General features: G+C 41.9%; 1 protein-coding gene across 3 annotated transcripts in view; it reads right to left on the bottom strand.

The window, feature by feature from the left end:
• The window catches only part of PRR7 (proline rich 7, synaptic), a 154,090-nt gene that overhangs the window by 46,276 nt on the left and 87,999 nt on the right, over positions 1-19,815 (bottom strand). For all 3 annotated transcript variants that reach the window (XM_073567361.1, XM_073567308.1, XM_073567429.1), the window contains 2 exons: positions 17,937-18,744; positions 17,795-17,842 (listed from right to left, as the gene is read on the bottom strand). In XM_073567361.1, coding sequence (XP_073423462.1) covers positions 17,795-17,842; positions 17,937-18,336 — 448 coding nt within the window. In that variant the 5' untranslated portion in view covers positions 18,337-18,744. The remainder of the gene's footprint in view (positions 1-17,794; positions 17,843-17,936; positions 18,745-19,815) is intronic.

The raw sequence follows: 19,815 nt of genomic DNA, 5'->3' as shown, positions 1-19,815 counted from the left end.
GGTCACATGCTGACTAGACATGTGTGGCCTCACTCAATGAAAATGAACGGAGCGAGGCCGGGCACGTCTAGTCAGAATGTGGCCAGAAGTATATAAATCACATGCTTGTGCTGATATGACCGTGTACTCTTGCCACCGGTACAGGAGAATCCTAAATGTGTGCAGTGCTGTCGTTGTGAGAATTCAGAAGCTGCAATTACAGGATTCAGCTCTGCAGGTTCCAACAGTCATCACATGGACACATGGACACTTCACTCATATGCGACTTTCACACTAATGGTCCTGTGACAACGAGCTTCTCTTCCTGCTTCTCTCAGTTTTTCACTGACCATTGAGAGCATTAGGAAGAGCAGCTCGTCGGTACATGACTAAGTGTGGAAATCATATGTGTGCTTTGGGCGGGGGGGGGGTGCCGAACCGAATTCTTGCCCCGGGTGCCAGAAAGCCTAGATACACCTCTGATTGTAACTTTATGAGGTCATAACTCTAGGAAACTTCAATGGATCCCACTGATTCTGATTTTGAGACTGTTTTCTCGTGACATAGTGTAATTCATGATAGTGGTAACATTTCTTACTATGATTTGCATTTATTTGTGAAAGAAAAAAAGGTTATTTGGCGAAAATTTAGAAAATTTCGCAATTTTCAAACTTTTAATTTTTATGCCCTTAAATCAGAGAGTCATATCGCACAAAATAGTTACTAAATAACATTTCCCATATGTCTACTTTACATCAGCACAATTTTGGAAACATTTTTTTTATAGGAAGTTATAAGGGTTAAAAGCTGACCAGCGATTTCTCATTTTTACAACAAAAATTGCAAAACCATATTTTTTAAGGACCACCTCACATTTAAAGTGAGTTTGAGGGACCTATATGACAGAAAATACCCAAATGGGTACACCATTCTAAAAACTGCACACCTCAAGGTGTTCAAAACCACGTTTAAGAAGTTTATTAACCCTTCAGGTGCTTCACAGGAATTTATTTTTCTTTCACAAAAATTTTCCTTTAGACTTAATTTTTTTTACTTTCACAAGGGTAACAGCAGAAAATGGACCATACAATTTATTGTGCAATTTCTCCTGAGCATGTCGATACCCCCATAACTTGTGGGGGAAATGTTCTCTTTGGGTACACAGCAGGGCTCGGAAGGGATGGAGCACCATTGACTTTTTGAATGTAAAATTTCATGGAATAATTAGCAGATGCCATGTCGCGTTTGGAGAGCCCCTGATGTGCCTAAACAGTGGAAACCCTCACAAGTGACCCCATTTTGGAAACTAGACCCCTTAGGGAACTTATCTAGATGTTTATTAAGCAACTTGAACCTACAGGTGCTTCACAGAAGTTTATAATGTTAAGCCGTGAAAATGAAAAAAAATCACATATTTCCCAAAAAATCTTTTTTAGCTCAGAATTTTGTATTTTCACAAGGGTAACAGGAGAAAAAGGACCATAAAATTTGTTGTGCAATTTCTCCTGAGTTCACCGATAGCCCATATGTGGTTGAAAACTACTTTAGAGGTACAGTGCAAAGCTCAGAAGGGAAGAAAAGCCATATTACAGTGCAGATTTTGCTGCACTTGTTTGAGGGCGCCATGTTACATTGGCAGAGCCCCTGAGGTACCAACATAGCAGAACCCTCCCCATAAATGACCCTATTTTACAAACTAAATCTCTCAATGAATTCTAGGGATGCAGTGATTATATTGACATCACATGGAGCAGTGAAGATAAAATAATTACATTTTTAGCACCAAGATTGTGTATTTTTAAATTTTCATACTGGTAAATGGCACCAAAATTTTTCCCACAATTTCTACTGAACGTGGCAATACCCCATATGTGGCTGTGCAGTACTGGAGTACTGCTTTGCCATACGGAGAGACTCGGGAGGGACGGACCACTATTTGCCTTCTGGAGCGCAGATTTTACTAGAATAGTTTGCGGATTCCATATAAAGAGCCCTGAAGTGCTAGAAAAGCAGAATCCCTCAAGTGACCCCATTTTGGAAATTATACCCCTTTGGTAATCTATCTACAGGTGTAGTGACGATTCTGACTCCATGGGTGTTTTCCAGAAAGAAGCAGCAGTGGATGTTGCTGAGTGAAAATTGCAAACCAAACTGCCATTGTAGTGACCAGTACATTATGTCCAGCTCAAGCTTTTGGAGATACGCACCTGTAAATTAGGCGGGCTCTCTTTAACCCCTTCACTACCAAGGGTGGTTTGCACGTTAACTCCCGGGCCAATTTTTACAATTCTGACCACTGTACCTTTATGAGGTCATAACTCTGGAACGCTTCCATGGATCCCGGTGATTCTGACATTGTTTTCTCGTGACATATTGTACTTCATGTTAGTGGTAAAATTGCATTCAAATAACTTGCGTTTATTTGTGAAAAAAACGGAAATTTGGCGAAAATTTTGAAAATTTCGCAATTTTCCAACTTTGAATTTTTATGCCCTTAAATCACAGCGATACGGCACACAAAAAACTTAATAGATAACATTTCCCACATGTTTACTTTACATCAGCACAATTTTGGAACCAAAATTTTTTTTTGTTAGGAAGTTATAAGGGTTAAAAATTGACCAGCGATTTCTCATTTTTGCAACACCATTTTATTTTTAGGGACCACTTCACATTTGAAGCCACTTTGAGGGGTCTATATGATAGAAAATACCCAAAAGTGACACCATTCTAAAAAACGCACCCCTTAAGGTGTTTAAAACCACATTCAAGAAGTTTATTAACCCTTTAGGTGCGTCACAGGAATTTTTTGAATATTAAAAAAAATGAACATTTAACTTTTTTTCACAAAAAAAATACTTCAGGTTCAATTTTCTTTATTTTACCAAGGGTAACAGGAGAAATTGGACTGCAAAAGTTATTGTGCAATTTCTCCTGAGTACGCTGATACCTGATATGTGGGGGGGAACCACTGTTTCGGCGCATGGCAGACCTCAGTAGGGCAGGAGCGCCGTTTGACTTTTTCAATGCAAAATTGGCTGGAATTCAGATCGGACGCCATGTCGCGTTTGGAGAGCCCCTGATGTACCTAAACAGTGGAAATCCCCCAAGTGACCCCATTTTGGAAACTAGACCCCCCAAGGAACTTATCTAGATATGTGGTGAGAACTTTGAACCCACAAGGGCTTCACAGAAGTTTATAACGTACAGCGGTACAATTAAAAAATCATATTTTTTCCACAAAAATGATCTTTGCACCACCAATTTTTATTTTTCCAAGGGTAACAGGACCCTAAAAGTTATTGTGCAATTTGTCCTGAGTACGCTGATACCCCATATGTGGGTGTAAATGACTATTTGTGCGCATAGCAGAGCTCAGAAGGGAAGCAGCGCCATTTGACGTTTTTGGCTAGAATTGAGATCGGACACCATGTCGCGATTGGAAAACCCCTGATGTACCAAAACAGTAGAAACCCCCCACAAATGACACCATTTTGGAAACTAGACCCCCCAAGGAACTTATCTAGATGTGTGGTGAGCACATTGAACCCCCCAGTGCTTCACTGAAGTTTATAACGTCCGGGCATGAAAATAAAAAAATCGTATTTTTTCCACAAACATCATCTTTTAGTCCCCATTTTTTTATTTTCCCAAGGGTAACAGGAGAAATTGGACCCCAAAAGTTGTTGTCCAATTTGTCCTGAGTACGCTGACACCCCATATGTGGGAGAAAACTACTGTATGGGGACACGTCGGGGCTCGGAAGGGAAGTAGTGACGTTTTGGAATGCAGACTTTGATGGAATGGTCTGTGGGTGTCATGTTGCCTTTGGAGAGCCCCTAATGTACCTAAACAGTGGAAACCCCCCACAAATGATCCCATTTTGGAAACTAGACCCCCTGAGGAACTTATCTAGATGTGTGGTGAGCACTTTGAACCCCCAAGGGCTTCACAGAAGTTTATAATGCCCAGGCATGAAAATAAAAAAATCGTATTTTTTCCACAAACATGATCAATTAGTCCCCAATTTTTTTATTTTCCCAAGGGTAACAGGAGAAATTGGACCCCAAAAGTTGTTGTCCAATTTGTCCTGAGTACGCTGATACCTCATATGTGGGAGAAAACTACTGTATGGGCACACGTCGGGGCTCGGAAGGGAAGTAATGACGTTTTGGAATGCAGACTTTGATGGATTGGTCTGCGGGTGTCATGTGCGTTTGGAGAGCCCCTGATGTACCTAAACTATTGAAACTCTCCACAAGTGACCCCATTTTGGAAACTAGACCCCCCACGGAGCTTATCTAGATGTGTGGAGAGCACTTTGAACCCCCAAGTGCTTCACAGAAGTTTATAACGCCTGGGCGTGAAAATAAAAAAAACATTTTTTTCCGCAAAATTATATTTTTGCCCCCAATTTTTTATTTTCCTAAGGGTAACAGGAGAAATTGGACCCCAAAAGTTGTTTTGTAATTTGTCCTGAGTAGGCTGATACCCTACATGTGGGGGTAAAACACTGTTTGGGCGCATGGCAGAGCTTGGAAGGGAAGGAGCACCATTTGACTTTTTCAACGCAGAATTGGCTGGAATTGAGATCAGACGCCATATTGCCTTTGGAGAGCACCTGATGTGCCCAAACAGTGGAAACCCCCCAATTATAACTCCAACCCTAACCTCAACACACCCCTAACCCTAATCTGAGCCCTAGCCCTAACCCTAGCCCTAACCCTAACCCTAGCCCTAACCCTAGCCCTAACCCTAGCCCTAACCCTAACCCTAGCCCTAACCCTAGCCCTAACCCTAACCCTACCCTAACCCTAACCCTAGCTGGAAAATGGAAATAAATACATTTTCTTTTAGTTTTATTATTTTTCCCTAACTAAGGGGGTGATAACGGGGGGTTTGATTTACTATTTATGGCGGTTTTTATATTTGGCGGCTGTCACACGCTAAAAGACGCTTTTTATTGTAAAAATAGTTTTTGCATCACCACATATTGTGAGCTATAATTTTTCCGTATTTTGACCCACCGAGTCATGTGAGGTCTTATTTTTTGCGGGACAAGTTGACGTTTTTATTGGTACCATTTTCGGGCACGTGACATTTTTTGATCGCTTTTTATTCCGATTTTTGGGACGCAGAATGAACAAAAACCAGCGTTTCATGAATTTCTTTTGGGGGCTGCGTTTACACCGTTCCGTGTGCGGTTAAATATGATAAAGCGGTTTTATTCTTTGGGTCAGTACGGTTACAGCGATACCTCATTTAGGTCGTTTTTTTATGTTTTGTCGGTTTTTTGCAATGAAAACAATTTTATATAAAAAATAATTATTTTTGTATCGCTTTATTCTGCGAGCTATAACTTTTTTATTTTTTCGCTGATGATGCTGTATGGTGGCTCGTTTTTTGCGGGACAAGATGACGTTTTCAGCGGTACCATGGATATTTATATGCGTCTTTTTGATCGCGCGTTATTGCACTTTTTGTTCGGTGGTATTATAATAAATCATTATTTTTTGCTTCGTTTTTTATTTTTATTTTTTAAGGGGTTCGCTAAAGGGGTTAACTAATGGGACAGTTTTATAGGGCAGGTCATTACGGACGCGGCGATACCAAATATGTGTACTTTTATTGTTTTTGTTTTTTTTTTATTTTCAAAAAATGGATTTATTGGGGAATATTTTTTTTTTTTTTTACTAATTTATTTAGCGATTTTTTTTAAATTATTTTTAACACTTGTTTTTGTTTTTTTTTTACTTTATTACCTTGTCCCAGGTGGGACATCACTGTCCTGTGACAGATCGCTGATCTGTCACATCACAGATCACTGTGACAGATCAGCGATCTGTCACAGGCACTGCTGCAGACTTCCTCATGCCTGCGCTTTGCAGGCAGTGAGGAAGTCAGCTCCCTGCAGGCCCCCGTCGCCATCTTGGATCCGGGGGCCTGTAGGGAAAGAGCCCTCCGCAGCAGCGCTGCACATTGCGCTGCCGTGGGGGGCTCAGGGAAGCACGGAGGGAGCCCCCTCCCTGCCGATGCTTCCCTTTAACCCCCGGTACACCGCGATCGCGTTTGATCGCGGTGTGCAAGGGGTTAACGTGTCAGGGGCGGTCCGTGACCGTGACCGGTCAGATCGCTGGGACGTAATATTCCGTCCATGGTAGTTAGGTCCAGGGTCACATGGACGGAATATTACGTCCTTTGTAGGTAAGGGGTTAATACATAAAAGCCAAACATGTGGCGCGAAATGTGGTTTAGGCATACTGGGGCTCAGAAGGAGGGCGCATTTGGATTTTGGAGTGGAGAATTTGCTGAATTTCTTTTGGGGAGCTTTTCCAGAGCCTTTATACTACCAGTAACGTGGAAGCCCCCTATATTTCCGTTAACAGGTGACAGACCTGAGTTGGGACTTGCTTTTATGTGGAATGAGTTGAAGCTTTTATTGGGAACATTTCACAATACATTTGGGATCACATTTATCCGGTGCTGTACGCTGGCACTTACATTGGGGTTTCCATCGAAATCTCCGAGTGATGTGACAGATGAAACCCCGATGGATTGATTCACTATAATGAGGCAGGAGAGTTACCCTGGACTCCGTCTGACCTCTGTCCAGTGGTGTCCTTTTCAGAAGTGGCCGACAGCACTATTATGCAATCCTAAAAAGACGGACATCGCTGGATCACAGGTCCTATGGCATCGACAGTGCCTCCATTTGCCTTATTATAGGGAATATTCCTCCAGGGCTTCTGTATGAATCACGTATTTCAAAGATTTACACATAAACCCCGGTGTAAGCGCTTAGCGAAGGGCGCAGGATAAATGTGGCCTTACTGCGACCTTTGGGAGGCAGAATGAAAAAATCAACAGCATTTGAAGAATCGGCTTTATTTATTTTGTTATGCCATTCCTCCTGCGGTATAAGTGATTAGGCAACTTTATTCTTCGGGTTGGTGCGATTACAGCGATACCAAACTTATATCGGGTTTTTATGTTTGACAGCTGTCACACACTAAAAAACGCTTTTTATTGCGAAAACTTGTTTTTGCATCACCACATTTTGAGAGCTATAATTTTTCCATATTAAGGCTGATAGAGTCATGTTTTGGCTCGCTTTTTGCTTGACGAGCTGACATTTTTATTGGTACCATTTTCGGGCACATGATATTTTTTGATCACTTTCTATTCCGATTTTTGCGAGACAGAATGAACAAAAACCAGCAATTCAGGAATTACTTTTTTTTTTTTTTATACCGTTCTGTGTGTGGAAAAATTGGTAAGGCAGTTTTATTCTTCGGGTCAGCATGACTACACTGATACCCAGTTTATACCTTTTTTATGTTTTGGCGCTTTAACACAATAAAAACTATTTTATAGAAAAAATAATTATTTTTGCATTGTTTTATTCTGAGAGTTGTAAATTTTTTAATTTTCTGCTGATAGAGCTGCATGATGGCTTGTTTTTTGTGGGACAAGATGATGTTTACAGTGATACCATTTTTAGTTACATTCGTCTTTTTGATCGCGTTTTATTGCACTTTTTGTTCGGCGGTATGATGATAAAGCATTGTTTTCTGCCTAGTTTTTTATTATTTTTTTTTACGGTGTTCACTGAAGGGGTTAGCTAGTGGGACAGTTTTATAGAGCGTGTCGTTATGGACGCGGTGATACCAAATATGTGTACTTTTATTGTTTATTTTTTATTTCCATAATTAAATATATTTTTTTGAAAAATGATCGGTGCGCCGTACTAGTAGTGCTGTTTGCGTGAACACAGTTCCCGCAGAGCAGTACTAGTATGGCACATGTTGGGAAGGCGTTATGCATAGGGGTGGATCAATCATGCTTGGGTTGTGTTGCAGCCAATAGCACAAGGAACATTTCACGGATAGAGGGAAGAATAATAATAAATAAATAATAATTGTTTTATTTCTATAGCGCCATCACATTACGCAACACTTTACATTGTAAAAGACATGACAGAGTAACAATAATCACATAAATCAACAGATATCAAAGGGAGTGAGGGTCCTGCTCGCAAGATTACAATCTGTGAGGAAATAGGGGAGACACAAAAGGTACATGATAATAATTGCTTGCATTGTATGCTCCAGCCATCAATGTAATAAATAGGGTGTTCACGTAATGCTGCAAGAATCGGATATCAGCCAGAATATGTAAAAGTACAGACACAGAGGGCTATTAAATGCATACAGGGTGTGAGAACACATGATACAAGGCCAATCTGTAGAAATGTGTTTTTAGGTCAAAACTGTGGATATTGGGGATTAATCGAATTGTACTGGGTAGTGCATTGTAAAGAATTGGCGCAGCATGTGAGAAGTCTTGGAGATGGGAGTGAGAGGTTTGTATAATTGAGGATGTTAATCTTAGGTCATTAGCAGAATGGAGGGCACGGATAGGATGGTAGACTGAGATGAGGGAGGAGATGTAGGGTAGTGCTGAACTGTAGAGTGCTTTGCGGCTGAGAGTGATAAGTTTATATTGAACTCTGGAGTGGATGGGTAACCAGTGCACCAACTGGCATAGGGTAGAGGCATCGGTATAACGATTGGTGAGGAATATGATCCTGGCTGCTGCATTAAGGACAGAATTTAGAGGGGAGAGTTTAGCAAGAGGGAGACCAACTAGTAGAGAGTTACAATAGTCCTGAAGAGAATGAATAAGAGAAACAGTAAGAGTTTTGCAGAGTCGAAAGTAAGAAGTGGTCAAATTCTAGAAACGTTTTTGAGGTGTAGATGAAAGGAGCAATCGAGTGATCGGATGTAGGGAGTGAATGAACGATCTGAATCAAAGACAGCGGTCATGTTGATGGGGAGTAATGGTAGAACCCCACACTGAAATGGCAATGTCGGCCATATGTAGGATAGTGGAAGGAGGAAACACAAGGAGTTCAGTTTTTGACAGGTTCAGTTTCAGATAGATGATGTTAGAGACAGCGGTAAAACAATCACTGGGGTTTTGTAATAATGCAGGCGTAATGTCAGTAGTAGATGTGTATAATTGGGTGCCATCAGCATAGAGATGGTACTGAAAACCAAATCTACTGATTGTTTATCCAATAGGAGCAGTATACAAGGAGGAGAGGAGGGGGCCTAGGACTGATCCTTGAGGAACCCTCACAGAAAGATGAAAAGGAGAGAAGGAGCAGCCAGCAAAAGATACAGTAAAGAAGCGGTCAGAGAGGTAGAAGAAGAACCAGGAGAGAACGGTGTCCTTGGGACTGATAGAGCGGAGCATAGTGAGGAGGAGCACCAGTGTTGAATGCTGCAGAGAGGTCCAGGAAAATTAGCATGGAGTAGTGACCATTAGATTTAGCTGTTAGTAGATCATTCGAGACTTTAGTGAGGGCAGTTTCTGTAGAGTATAAAGAGCGAAAACTGGATTGTAGAGGGTCGAGAAGAGAGTTATCTGAGAGATAGCAGATTAGACGGGCGTGGACCAGGCGTTCCAGGAGTTTAGAGATGAAGGGAAGATTGGAGACAGGTCTATAGTTAGTAGCACAATTTTAGTAAACGGATGGCTTTTAAAGTAATGGATGTAGGCTGGCATGTTTAAATGAGGAAGGAAAGATACCAAAAGAGAGAGAGAGGTTGAATATTTTTGTTAGACGAGTGGTGGCAGCTGGGGAAATGGGCTGGAGTAGATGAGAGGGAATAGGGTCACTGGTGCAAGTAGGAGGGCGAGAAGATGAAAGGAGCCTGATCACTTCTTCTGTGACTGGTTCAAAGACAGGGAGTAAGCTAGATGCAGTGGGGGAGGGAGGACAGTGCATGATATGAAGGGATTGGGAGAAAATTTCCTGTCGGATATGGTCAATTTTTTCTTTGAAATAATTGGCCAGATTGTCAGCGCCAAGATGGGTGGTCTGCACTCTTGGATTGAGTAGGGAATGAAAAGTGTCAAAGAGATGTTTAGGATTCTTGGATAGTGAGGTAATGAATAGAAATAGGTTTGTTTGGAGGGGTGAAGGGCAGAGATGTATGTTTTATCATAAACATTTTATGAATTAAATCTTTGGCCAGATTGGATTTTCTCCACAGATCTTCAGCGCACCTGTAGCACCGCTGTAGGAAACGAGTTTGCAGTGTGTCCCAGGATTGTCACCATCTGTGCTAAGTTGTTCTATGTGTAGGAGGTGCAGTTTCATCCAGGGCACTTTGCAGTCTTTCATTAAAATGTTTCAGTGCAGAGTCAGGACATGAGAGGGAGGAGATTTGGCCAATTATGACTGCAAATTCTTCATAAGTTTTTATAAGTGAGGAAAGTGGGGGTGTCCTGAGCGGAGTGACAGTTCTTGACAGAGAATGAAAGAAGGTTGTGGTCATAAAGCGGGAGTGGGGAGTTGGAAAAAACATGCACTGAGCAGAGCCGGGAGAAGAAAAGGTCCAGCGTATTTCCGTCTTCTTGTGTAGGAGAGTTTAGTAAGCGGAGAAAGGTCCGATGGAGGAGGTTAGAGATAAAAGGTGAGTGGCAGACAGGGAGAGGGGAAAACCAATGGGGATGTTAAAGTCTCTCATGATGAGGATGGGGAATTCACAGGTTAGAAAATATCTAAGCCAGGTGGCAAAGTGATCAAGGAACTGATAGGAGCAGACCAACACCTCCACCCAGGGCTGAACTGACCATCAGGCGCTTCTGGCGAATGCCAGAAGGGCCGGTGCCTCTAGTGGGCCGACGCAGCTCGATCCGCTTCCAGGACACTGCACGCAAATGCGGAGGCTGGTCCCCCTCCTGCAATGACGGGATGAGACGCTGCACGGCACTTCTTCTGACCCCCCGCAGGCAGCTCCATTCTCAGGCTGCAATTGGCTGCTCTGTGTGCACAGGACCTGTGGTGAGGTCACAGATGAGGTCACAGAAGGGGAGGAGTCAGGGGAGTCACATGATATGCGGAGTGAAGACGCTACAGCTGCAGGAGAGGAGCGACTACAGGACCTGTGAAGAGGTCACAGGAGGGGAGGAGTCAGGGGGTCACATGATCAGGAGCCTCCTTGTGTGTATGCAGGACTCTGGTGGTTTGAGTAGTAGGTGAGGGGTTTGACTTACTAATACAAAAAGAACCAGGCTTGGAAGAGATATTTCCTGCGACTAGGAGGAGGATAGAAAGAGTGAGCACATGGTTAAGTGATTTGTGAGAGTGTCTCTTGTAATGTATGGTGGGACTGAATAGATCTGTGTAGTTTAGGATTGTGAAAAAAGTGTGAGTTCTGTCCATAGGAGGAGAGGAGAGGAAGAGGGGCTGATATGGATGGAGTGCAAAGAGTCTGTGAAAGGATAGTGGATGTGAGTGAATGCAGAATGGATTCCACGAAATTTGAAAACATTCTTGATGCAAACATAACACCATCTGTAAAAAAGCTGAAGTTGAAAAGGGGATGGTTTCTACAAATGGATAATGATCCTAAACACAGGTCAAAATCCACAATAGAGCACCTCAAACGGTGCAAGCTGAAGGTTTTACAATGGCCCTCGCAGTCCCCTACTCATCATTGAAAATCTGTCACTAGACCTCAAAATAGAAGTGCATGCAAGACGACCCAGGAATGTCACAGAAGTGGAAGAATGGATGAAAATCCCTCAAATAAGAATTAAAAGACTCTTTGCTGGCTACAAAAAGTGTTTACAAGCTTTGATACTTTCAAAAGGGGCTGGTATAAGTACTAACCATGCAAGGTGCCCAAACTTTAGCATTGGTCCATTTATATTTTAGTAATTTTTAACCCCTTTCTGACATCAGACATACTATCCCATCCATGGGACCCGGGCCCCTATGCCCATGGACGGAATAGTGGTGAGCGCCGCTGATCGCGGCCGGGTGTCAGCTGATTATCACAGCTGACACCCGGCATTATGTGTCAGGGGTGGTCACGGACCGCCCCCGACACGTTAACCCCTTGCACACCGCGATCAAACATGATCGCGGTGTACCGGGGGTTAAAGGGAAGCATCGGCAGGGAGGGGGCTCCCTCCGTGCTTCCCTGAGCCCCCCACAGCAGCGCAATGTGCAGCGCTGCTGCGGGAGGCTCTTTCCCTGCAGGCCCCCGAATCCAAGATGGCGACGGGGGCCTTCGGGGGCCTGCAGGGAGCTGGCTTCCTCAGTGCCTGCAAAGCGCAGGCATGAGGAAGTCTGCAGTAGTGCCTGTGACAGATCGCTGATCTGTCACAGTGATCTGTGATGTCCCACCTGGGACTATGTAATAAAGTTAAAAAAAAATATAAAAAAGTATTAAAATAATTTAAAAAAAATCGCCAAATAAATTAGAAAAAAAAAAAAATATTCCCCCAATAAATCCATTTTTTGGAAATAAAAAAAACCCAAAACAATATAAGTACACATATTAGGTATCGCCGCGTCCGTAACGACCCGCCCTATAAAACTGTCCCATTAGTTAACCCCTTTAGTGAACCCCTTAAAAAATAAAAATAAAAAAACAAAGCAAAAAATAATGATTTATTATCATACCGCCAAACAAAAAGTGTAATAACGTGCGATCAAAAAGACGCATATAAATATCCATGATACCGCTGAAAACGTCATCTTGTCCCGCAAAAAACGAGCTGCCATACAGCATCATCAGCAAAAAAATAAAAAAGTTATAGCTTGCAGAATAAAGCGATGCAAAAATAATTATTTTTTATATAAAATAGTTTTCATTGCATAAAACCACCAAAACATAAAAAAATGACCTAAATGAGGTATTGCTGTAACCGTACTGACCCGAAGAATAAACCAACTTTATCAATTTTACCGCACGCAGAACGGTGTAAATGCACCCCCCCAAAAGAAATTCATGAAACGCTGGTTTTTGTTCATTCTGCGTCCCAAAAATCAGAATAAAAAGCGATCAAAATATGTCACATGCCCGAAAATGGTACCAATAAAAACGTCAACTCGTCCCGCAAAAAATAAAACCTCACATGACTCGGTGGGTCAAAATATGGAAAAATTATAGCTCTCAATATGTGGTGATGCAAAAACTATTTTAACAATAAAAAGCGTCTTTTAGCGTGCGACAGCTGCCAAACATAAAAACCGCATAAATAGTAAATCAAACCCCCCTTATCACCCCCTTAGTAAGGGAAAAATAATACAATAAAAAAAATGTATGTATTTCCATTTTCCCATTAGGGTTAGGGTTAGGGTTAGGTCCAGGGCTAGGGTTAGGGTTAGAGTTAGGGTTAGGGCTAGGGCCAGGGTTAGGGCTAGGGTTAGGGCTGAGATTAGGGTTAGGGGTGTGTTGGGGTTCGGGTTGGAGTTAGAATTGGGGGTTTCCACTGTTTGGGCACATCAGGGGCTCTCCAAATGCAACATGGCGTCTGATCTCAATTCCAGCCAATTCTGAGTTGAAAAAGTCAAATGGTGCTCCTTCCCTTCCAAGCTCTGCCATGCGCCCAAACAGTGTTTTACCCCCACATGTAGGGTATCAGCCTACTCAGGACAAATTGCAAAACAACTTCTGGGGTCCAATTTCTCCTGTTACCCTTAGGAAAATAAAAAATTGGGGGCAAAAATAACATTTTTGTGGAAAAAAATGATTTTTTTATTTTCACGTCCGAGCGTTATAAACTTCTGTGAAGCACTTGGGGGTTCAAAGTGCTCACCACACATCTAAATAAGTTCCGTGGGGAGTCTAGTGTCCAAAATGGTTTCATTTGTGGGGAGTTTCAATAGTTTAGGTACATCAGGGGCTCGCCAAACGCACATGACACCCGCAGACCATTCCATCAAAGTCTGCATTCCAAAACGTCACTACTTCCCTTCCGAGCCCCGACGTGTGCCCATACAATAGTTTTCTCCCACATATGGGGTATCAGTGTACTCAGGACAAATTGGACAACAACTTTTGGGGTCCAATTTCTCCTGTTACCCTTGGGAAAATGAAAAAATTAGGGACTAATTGATCATGTTTGTGGAAAAAATACGATTTTTTTATTTGTATGCCCGGGCATTATAAACTTCTGTGAAGCCCTTGGGGGTTCAAAGTGCTCACCACACATCTAGATAAGTTCCTTAGGGGGTCTAGTTTCCAAAATGGGGTCATTTGTGGGGGGGTTTCCACTGTTTAGGTACATTAGGGGCTCTACAAAGGCAACATGACACCCGCAGAACATTCCCTCAAAGTCTCCATTCCAAAACATCACTACTTCCCTTCCGAGCCACGACGTGTGTCCATACCGTAGTTTTCTCCCACATATGGGGCGTCAGCGTACTCAAGACAAATTGGACAACAACTTTGGAGTTCAATTTCTCCTGTTACCCTTGGGAAAATAAAAAATTGGGGACTAATTGATCATGTTTGTGGAAAAAATACGATTTTTTTATTTTCATGCCCTGGCATTATAAACTTCTGTGAAGCCCTTGGGGGTTCAAAGTGTTCACCTCACATCTAGATAAGTTCCTTAGGGGATCTAGTTTCCAAAATGGTGTCATTTGTGGGGGGTTTCCACTGTTTTGGTACATCAGCGGTTTTCCAATCGCGACATGGTGTCCGATCTCAATTCCAGCCAAAAACGTCAAATGGCGCTGCTTCCCTTCTGAGCTCTGCCATGCGCCCAAATAGTGGTTTACCCCCACATGTGGGGTATCAGCGTACTCAGGACAAATTGCACAATAACTTTTAAGGTCCTGTTACCCTTGGGAAAATAAAAATTGGGGTGAAAAGATAATTTTTGTGGAAAAAATATGATTTTTTAATTGTACCGCTGTACGTTATAAACTTCTGTGAAGCCCTTGTGGGTTCAAAGTTCTCACCACATATCTAGATAAGTTCCTTGGGGGGTCTAGTTTCCAAAATGGGGTCACTTGTAGGGGGTTTCCACTGTTTAGGTACATCAGGGACTTTCCAAACGTGACATGGCGTCCGATCTGAATTCCAGCCAATTTTGCATTGAAAAAGTCAAACGGCGCTCCTTCCATTCTGAGCTCTGCCATGCGCCGAAACAGTCGTTCCCCCCCACATATCAGGTATCAGCGTACTCAGGACAAATTGCACAATAACTTTTGCAGTCCAATTTCTCCTGTTACCCTTGGTAAAATAAAAAAATTGAACCTGAAGTATTTTTTTTGTGAAAAAAAGTTAGATGTTCATTTTTTTTTAAATATTCAAAAAAATTTCTGTGACGCACCTAAAGGGTTAATAAACTTCTTGAATGTGGCTTTGAGCACCTTAAGGGGTGCAGTTTTTAGAATGGTGTCACTTTTGGGTATTTTCTATCATATAGACCCCTCAAAGTGGCTTCAAATGTGATGTGGTCCGTAAAAATATAATGATGTTGCAAAAATGAGAAATCGCTGGTCAATTTTTAACCCTTATGCCTTCCTAACAAAAAAAAATTTGGGTTCCAAAATTGTGCTGCTGTAAAGTAAACATGTGGGAAATGTTAGTTATCAAGTTTTTTGTGTGCCGTATCTCTGTGATTTAAGGGCATAAAAATTCAAAGTTGGAAAATTGCGAAATTTTCAAAATTTTCGCCAAATTTCCATTTTTCTCACAAATAAACGCAAGTTATTTGAATGAAATTTTACCACTATCATGAAGTACAATATGTCACGAGAAAACAATGTCAGAATTACCGGGATCCATGAAAGCGTTCCAGAGTTATGACCTCATAAAGGGACAGTGGTCAGAATTGTAAAAATTGGCCCGGTCATGAACGTGCAAACCACCCTTGGGGGTGAAGGGGTTAAAATGTAAAAGATGAAAATATATATATTTTTTGCATAAAATACAAAGGAAATGTGTCATCTTAACTTTAGGCCTTCAACTGCCGAGAGACAAAGAAAACCCTATATTAAGGGTCACAAATCTAACCCAAGAAGAGGTACAAAACCAGCTAAATAAGATTAAAATAGATAAATCTCCGGGTCCGGATGGCATACACCCACGAGTACTAAGAGAACTAAGTAATGTAATAGACAAACCATTATTTCTAGTTCCACAGGACTGGCGCATAGCAAATGTGGTACCAATATTCAAAAAGGGCTCTAAAAGTGAACCTGGAAATTATAGGCCAGTAAGTCTAACCTCTATTGTTGGTAAAATATTTGAAGGATTTCTGACGGATGTTATTCTGGATTATCTCAATGAGAATAACTGTTTAACGCCATATCAGCATGGGTTTATGAGGAATCGCTCCTGTCAAACCAATCTAATCAGTTTCTAATCAGGTAAGCTATAGACTGGACCAAGGTGAGTCATTGGATGTGGTATATCTTGATTTTTCCAAAGCGTTTGACACCGTGCCACACAAGAGGTTGGTACACAAAATGAGAATGCTGGGTCTGGGGGAAAATGTGTGTAAATGGGTAAGTAACTGGCTTAGTGATAGAAAGCAGAGGGTGGTTATAAATGGTATATTCTCTAACTGGGTCGCTGTGACCAGTGGGGTACCGCAGGGGTCGGTGTTGGGACCTATTCTCTTCAAAATATTTATTAACAATCTGGTAGAAGGTTTGCACAGTAAAATATCGATATTTGCAGATGATGCAAAACTATGTAAAGCAGTCAATACAAGAGAAGATAGTATTCTGCTACAGATGGATCTGGATAAGTTGGGAACTTGGGCCAAAAGGTGGCAGATGCAGTTTAACAATAATAAATGTAAGGTTATACACATGGGAAGAAGGAATCAATATCACCATTACACACTGAACGGTAAACCACTGGGTAAATCTGACATGGAGAAGGACTTGGGGATCCTAGTTAATGATAAACTTACCTGGAGCAGCCAGTGCCAGGCAGCGGCTGCCAAGGCAAACAGGATCATGGGGTGCATTAAAAGAGGTCTGGATACACATGATGAGAGCATTATACTGCCTCTGTACAAATCTCTGGTTAGACCGCACATGGAGTACTGTGTACAGTTTTGGGCACCGGTGCTCAGGAAGGATATAATTGAACTAGAGCGGGTACAAAGGAGGGCAACAAAATTAATAAAGGGGATGGGGGAACTACAATACCCAGAGAGATCAGCAAAATTAGGATTATTTAGTCTAGAGAAAAGACGACTGAGGGGCGATCCAATAACCATGAATAAGTATATAAGGGGGCAATACAAATATCTCTCCGAGGATCTGTTTATACCAAGGAAGGTGACGGTCACAAGGGGGCATTCTCTGCGTCTGGAGGAGAAAAGGTTTTTCCATCAACATAGAAGAGGATTCTTTACTATTAGGGCAGTGAGAATCTGGAATTCCCTGCCTGAGGAGGTGGTGATGGCGAACTCAGTCGAAGGGTTCAAGAGAGGCCTGGATGTCTTCCTGGAGCGTAACAATATAGTATCTTACAGCTATTGTTAGGGTCTTTAGAAGGACGTAGATCTGAGGATTTATTCTGACAGAATTTTATAGGCTGAACTGGATGGACTCATGTCTGTTTTCGGCCTTACTAACTATGTTACTATGTAACTTGCTTAACTGTTCACAATAACAGTAATTTTGACCAGGGATGCCCACATTTTTATATTCCATTGTATTACTGCACAACTTTATGCACCACAGAGCATCATAAGCACATCGGATTGCATAGTGTGAGCATCATGTGCGCACACAGGACTGCCGTGTGTGGCAAGGTAAAATAGATGTAAAGGGCACACGCAAGAACTGTGTACTGTGCATCCTGTAATGGGGTGTCCGAGGTTAAAGAGTACATTTTCAGCCCAGGGTTGCTTATTGTCTAAGTGAAATCAATACAAAGCATGGGGATAGCATTAAACATATTTTTAGAGCTATATATTTGTTCTTTGTTAACCCCTACATTAGTAACCCCAGTTCTGTATGAGACAAAACTCTCACCTTGACTTAAGGAAGGAATGTCCCTGCTAGCAGCACTTGGAGTAGGGCCTATAAACATATAAAAAGAAAAGATATATAGTTTTCTTCCTTTATACATCATTGTATGGTTGACAATAAACTTTACTGGTGGTCACCCCCTTACCATTCCTGCGGGTGGCAGACCAAGGTCGAGCTTGTGCTGCCGGTGGTGGTGGCTGACTTGCTGCTTGTGCGCGGATCCTGTGTGCCACAGGGATGCGTGGGCTGCTGACATATTCCTCATACTGAAGTGGCTCAATTTGTACAGAACGTAAACTCTGCTCCCGCAGTCTCTCCTCCCTGCGTCGCTTCATGCGACGCCTAAGAAAACTGCAGAGACAGCACAGCAATACTATCAGCCCCCAGATAAGCCAAAATCCAGCAAAACAACTGAGAAAAGTATATGTGCCCTGAGACATAACCATCTTATTCTGCCATTCAGAGGGGCACGAACCCCCAAATACGCACTGCAGATTCACAGATGGGGGCACCAGCGTCAGGTATTCTTTGTGCAAAGATGGCATATCATCCCCGGCTCTTCCTTTCTCTGATCTTATTAGCCATGGCGTTAGTTCTTTTCATATTGTGCTGTGTTCCTTAGATTTTTTTTCCGCCCATGAATCTCATTATTCACCAAATGTTTCTTTTCGGAAGACGTTAATGCTTCTGTTTATGGCCAGCTGTCATTTGGCAACCCTATAGCTCGAGTGCGTGTTGTGGTGCACACAGGTTCTGAAGATCAGCCAGTTCTATGGCAGTGAGCATATTGCTTGATTACAGAAGATTGTCTTATATTTATCTAGAAACCAGTGTAAGAGCTTCTAATTATGTCCATAAAAACGTGTATCGTTCCATAGAGCACTTTTTTAACATTTCTTTTTTGGCACTGACTTCAGATGTCTTTCCTGAATCTCTTATTCCAAGTGTCTTATCTGAAAATAAAAACATAAAATATTACAATATATACAGATATTTGAACATATATTTTATATTGCCCTCATCAATAACACAGCTAACCAGCATTACTGGGAATGTTTCACCTACTGTATATGTTTTTGTATGAATTTGATTATTGTGGGGACAGCCACTGTGAAAAGCAGAAAATAAATTTACTGCAGCCACAAGGACATGAGAAACCTTAGTGAGAAAGTAACCTACTTAACTTCTATAACAGAGTGTCGTGGGTACGCTCTTTAACTTTTGGGGTATTTTACCGCCTCTGGTTTGCCTACAGTGGAGGCTTAGCGGTTACTGTGAAATCTGCAAAATGTCAGTAACCTTGTTAACTAACTGTTAAAGAAGATCCAGAAAATAAAAAAGCACCAAAATTATTTTAAAAACATAATTTAAAAAGTTACTTTTAAAAATCACAGTTTGGTTTTATAATACACATATAATTTTAACCCTAACTCGTTTTGCACATATTACATCCCTAAGCATAACTGTGATGCTAAGTTACTACTCACGGGCAAGCCATGAGACAGGGTAGGATAAGTGAAATCAGAGAGCAATCAAATCAAAAGCAGAAGAGAAGATAATCCACATGAATAGTCACAACAAATCAGAGGTCCTCAACAAGATCAAGAAGTCACACACACACACACTTACATAAATTTAAGCAAAGCTTCAACTGACATTGGACTGCAGACAGCAACCCAGCTAAATAGCTTGTAAATAAAGAAAGATGGGAGGCACCTGGGGAAACGCAAGCCAGCTAGACCAGATTGAGCAGCAGGGCTGTCAATCAAAATGCTGACAGCCCAGCATGCTCTACAGTCAGATTGGATGACTGGAACATCACTCACAAAACTGACAGTCCAGCACTCTTCAGATCCCGTAGGGCAGCTGAGCTGTCACTCAAGGCGTCCCTAGGCCAGTCAGATATGAAACTGTGACAATGACCCTCCAGTGTCCATATACTCTCCAATTGTCTTTGGAACTGTCCTGTAGTAGTCCCAGTGCTTATGGTCAATCATGCACGGTTTGGTCTCTCTTAGTTGGCT

The sequence above is a fragment of the Dendrobates tinctorius genome, unplaced genomic scaffold (assembly GCF_039654945.1).
Source record: "Dendrobates tinctorius isolate UK_male_01 unplaced genomic scaffold, ASM3965494v1 ptg000001l, whole genome shotgun sequence".
In the NCBI taxonomy this organism is placed as follows: domain Eukaryota; kingdom Metazoa; phylum Chordata; class Amphibia; order Anura; family Dendrobatidae; genus Dendrobates; species Dendrobates tinctorius.
Note: the sequence above shows the minus strand (reverse complement) of the source record. Positions and strands in the feature narration are given on the sequence as shown.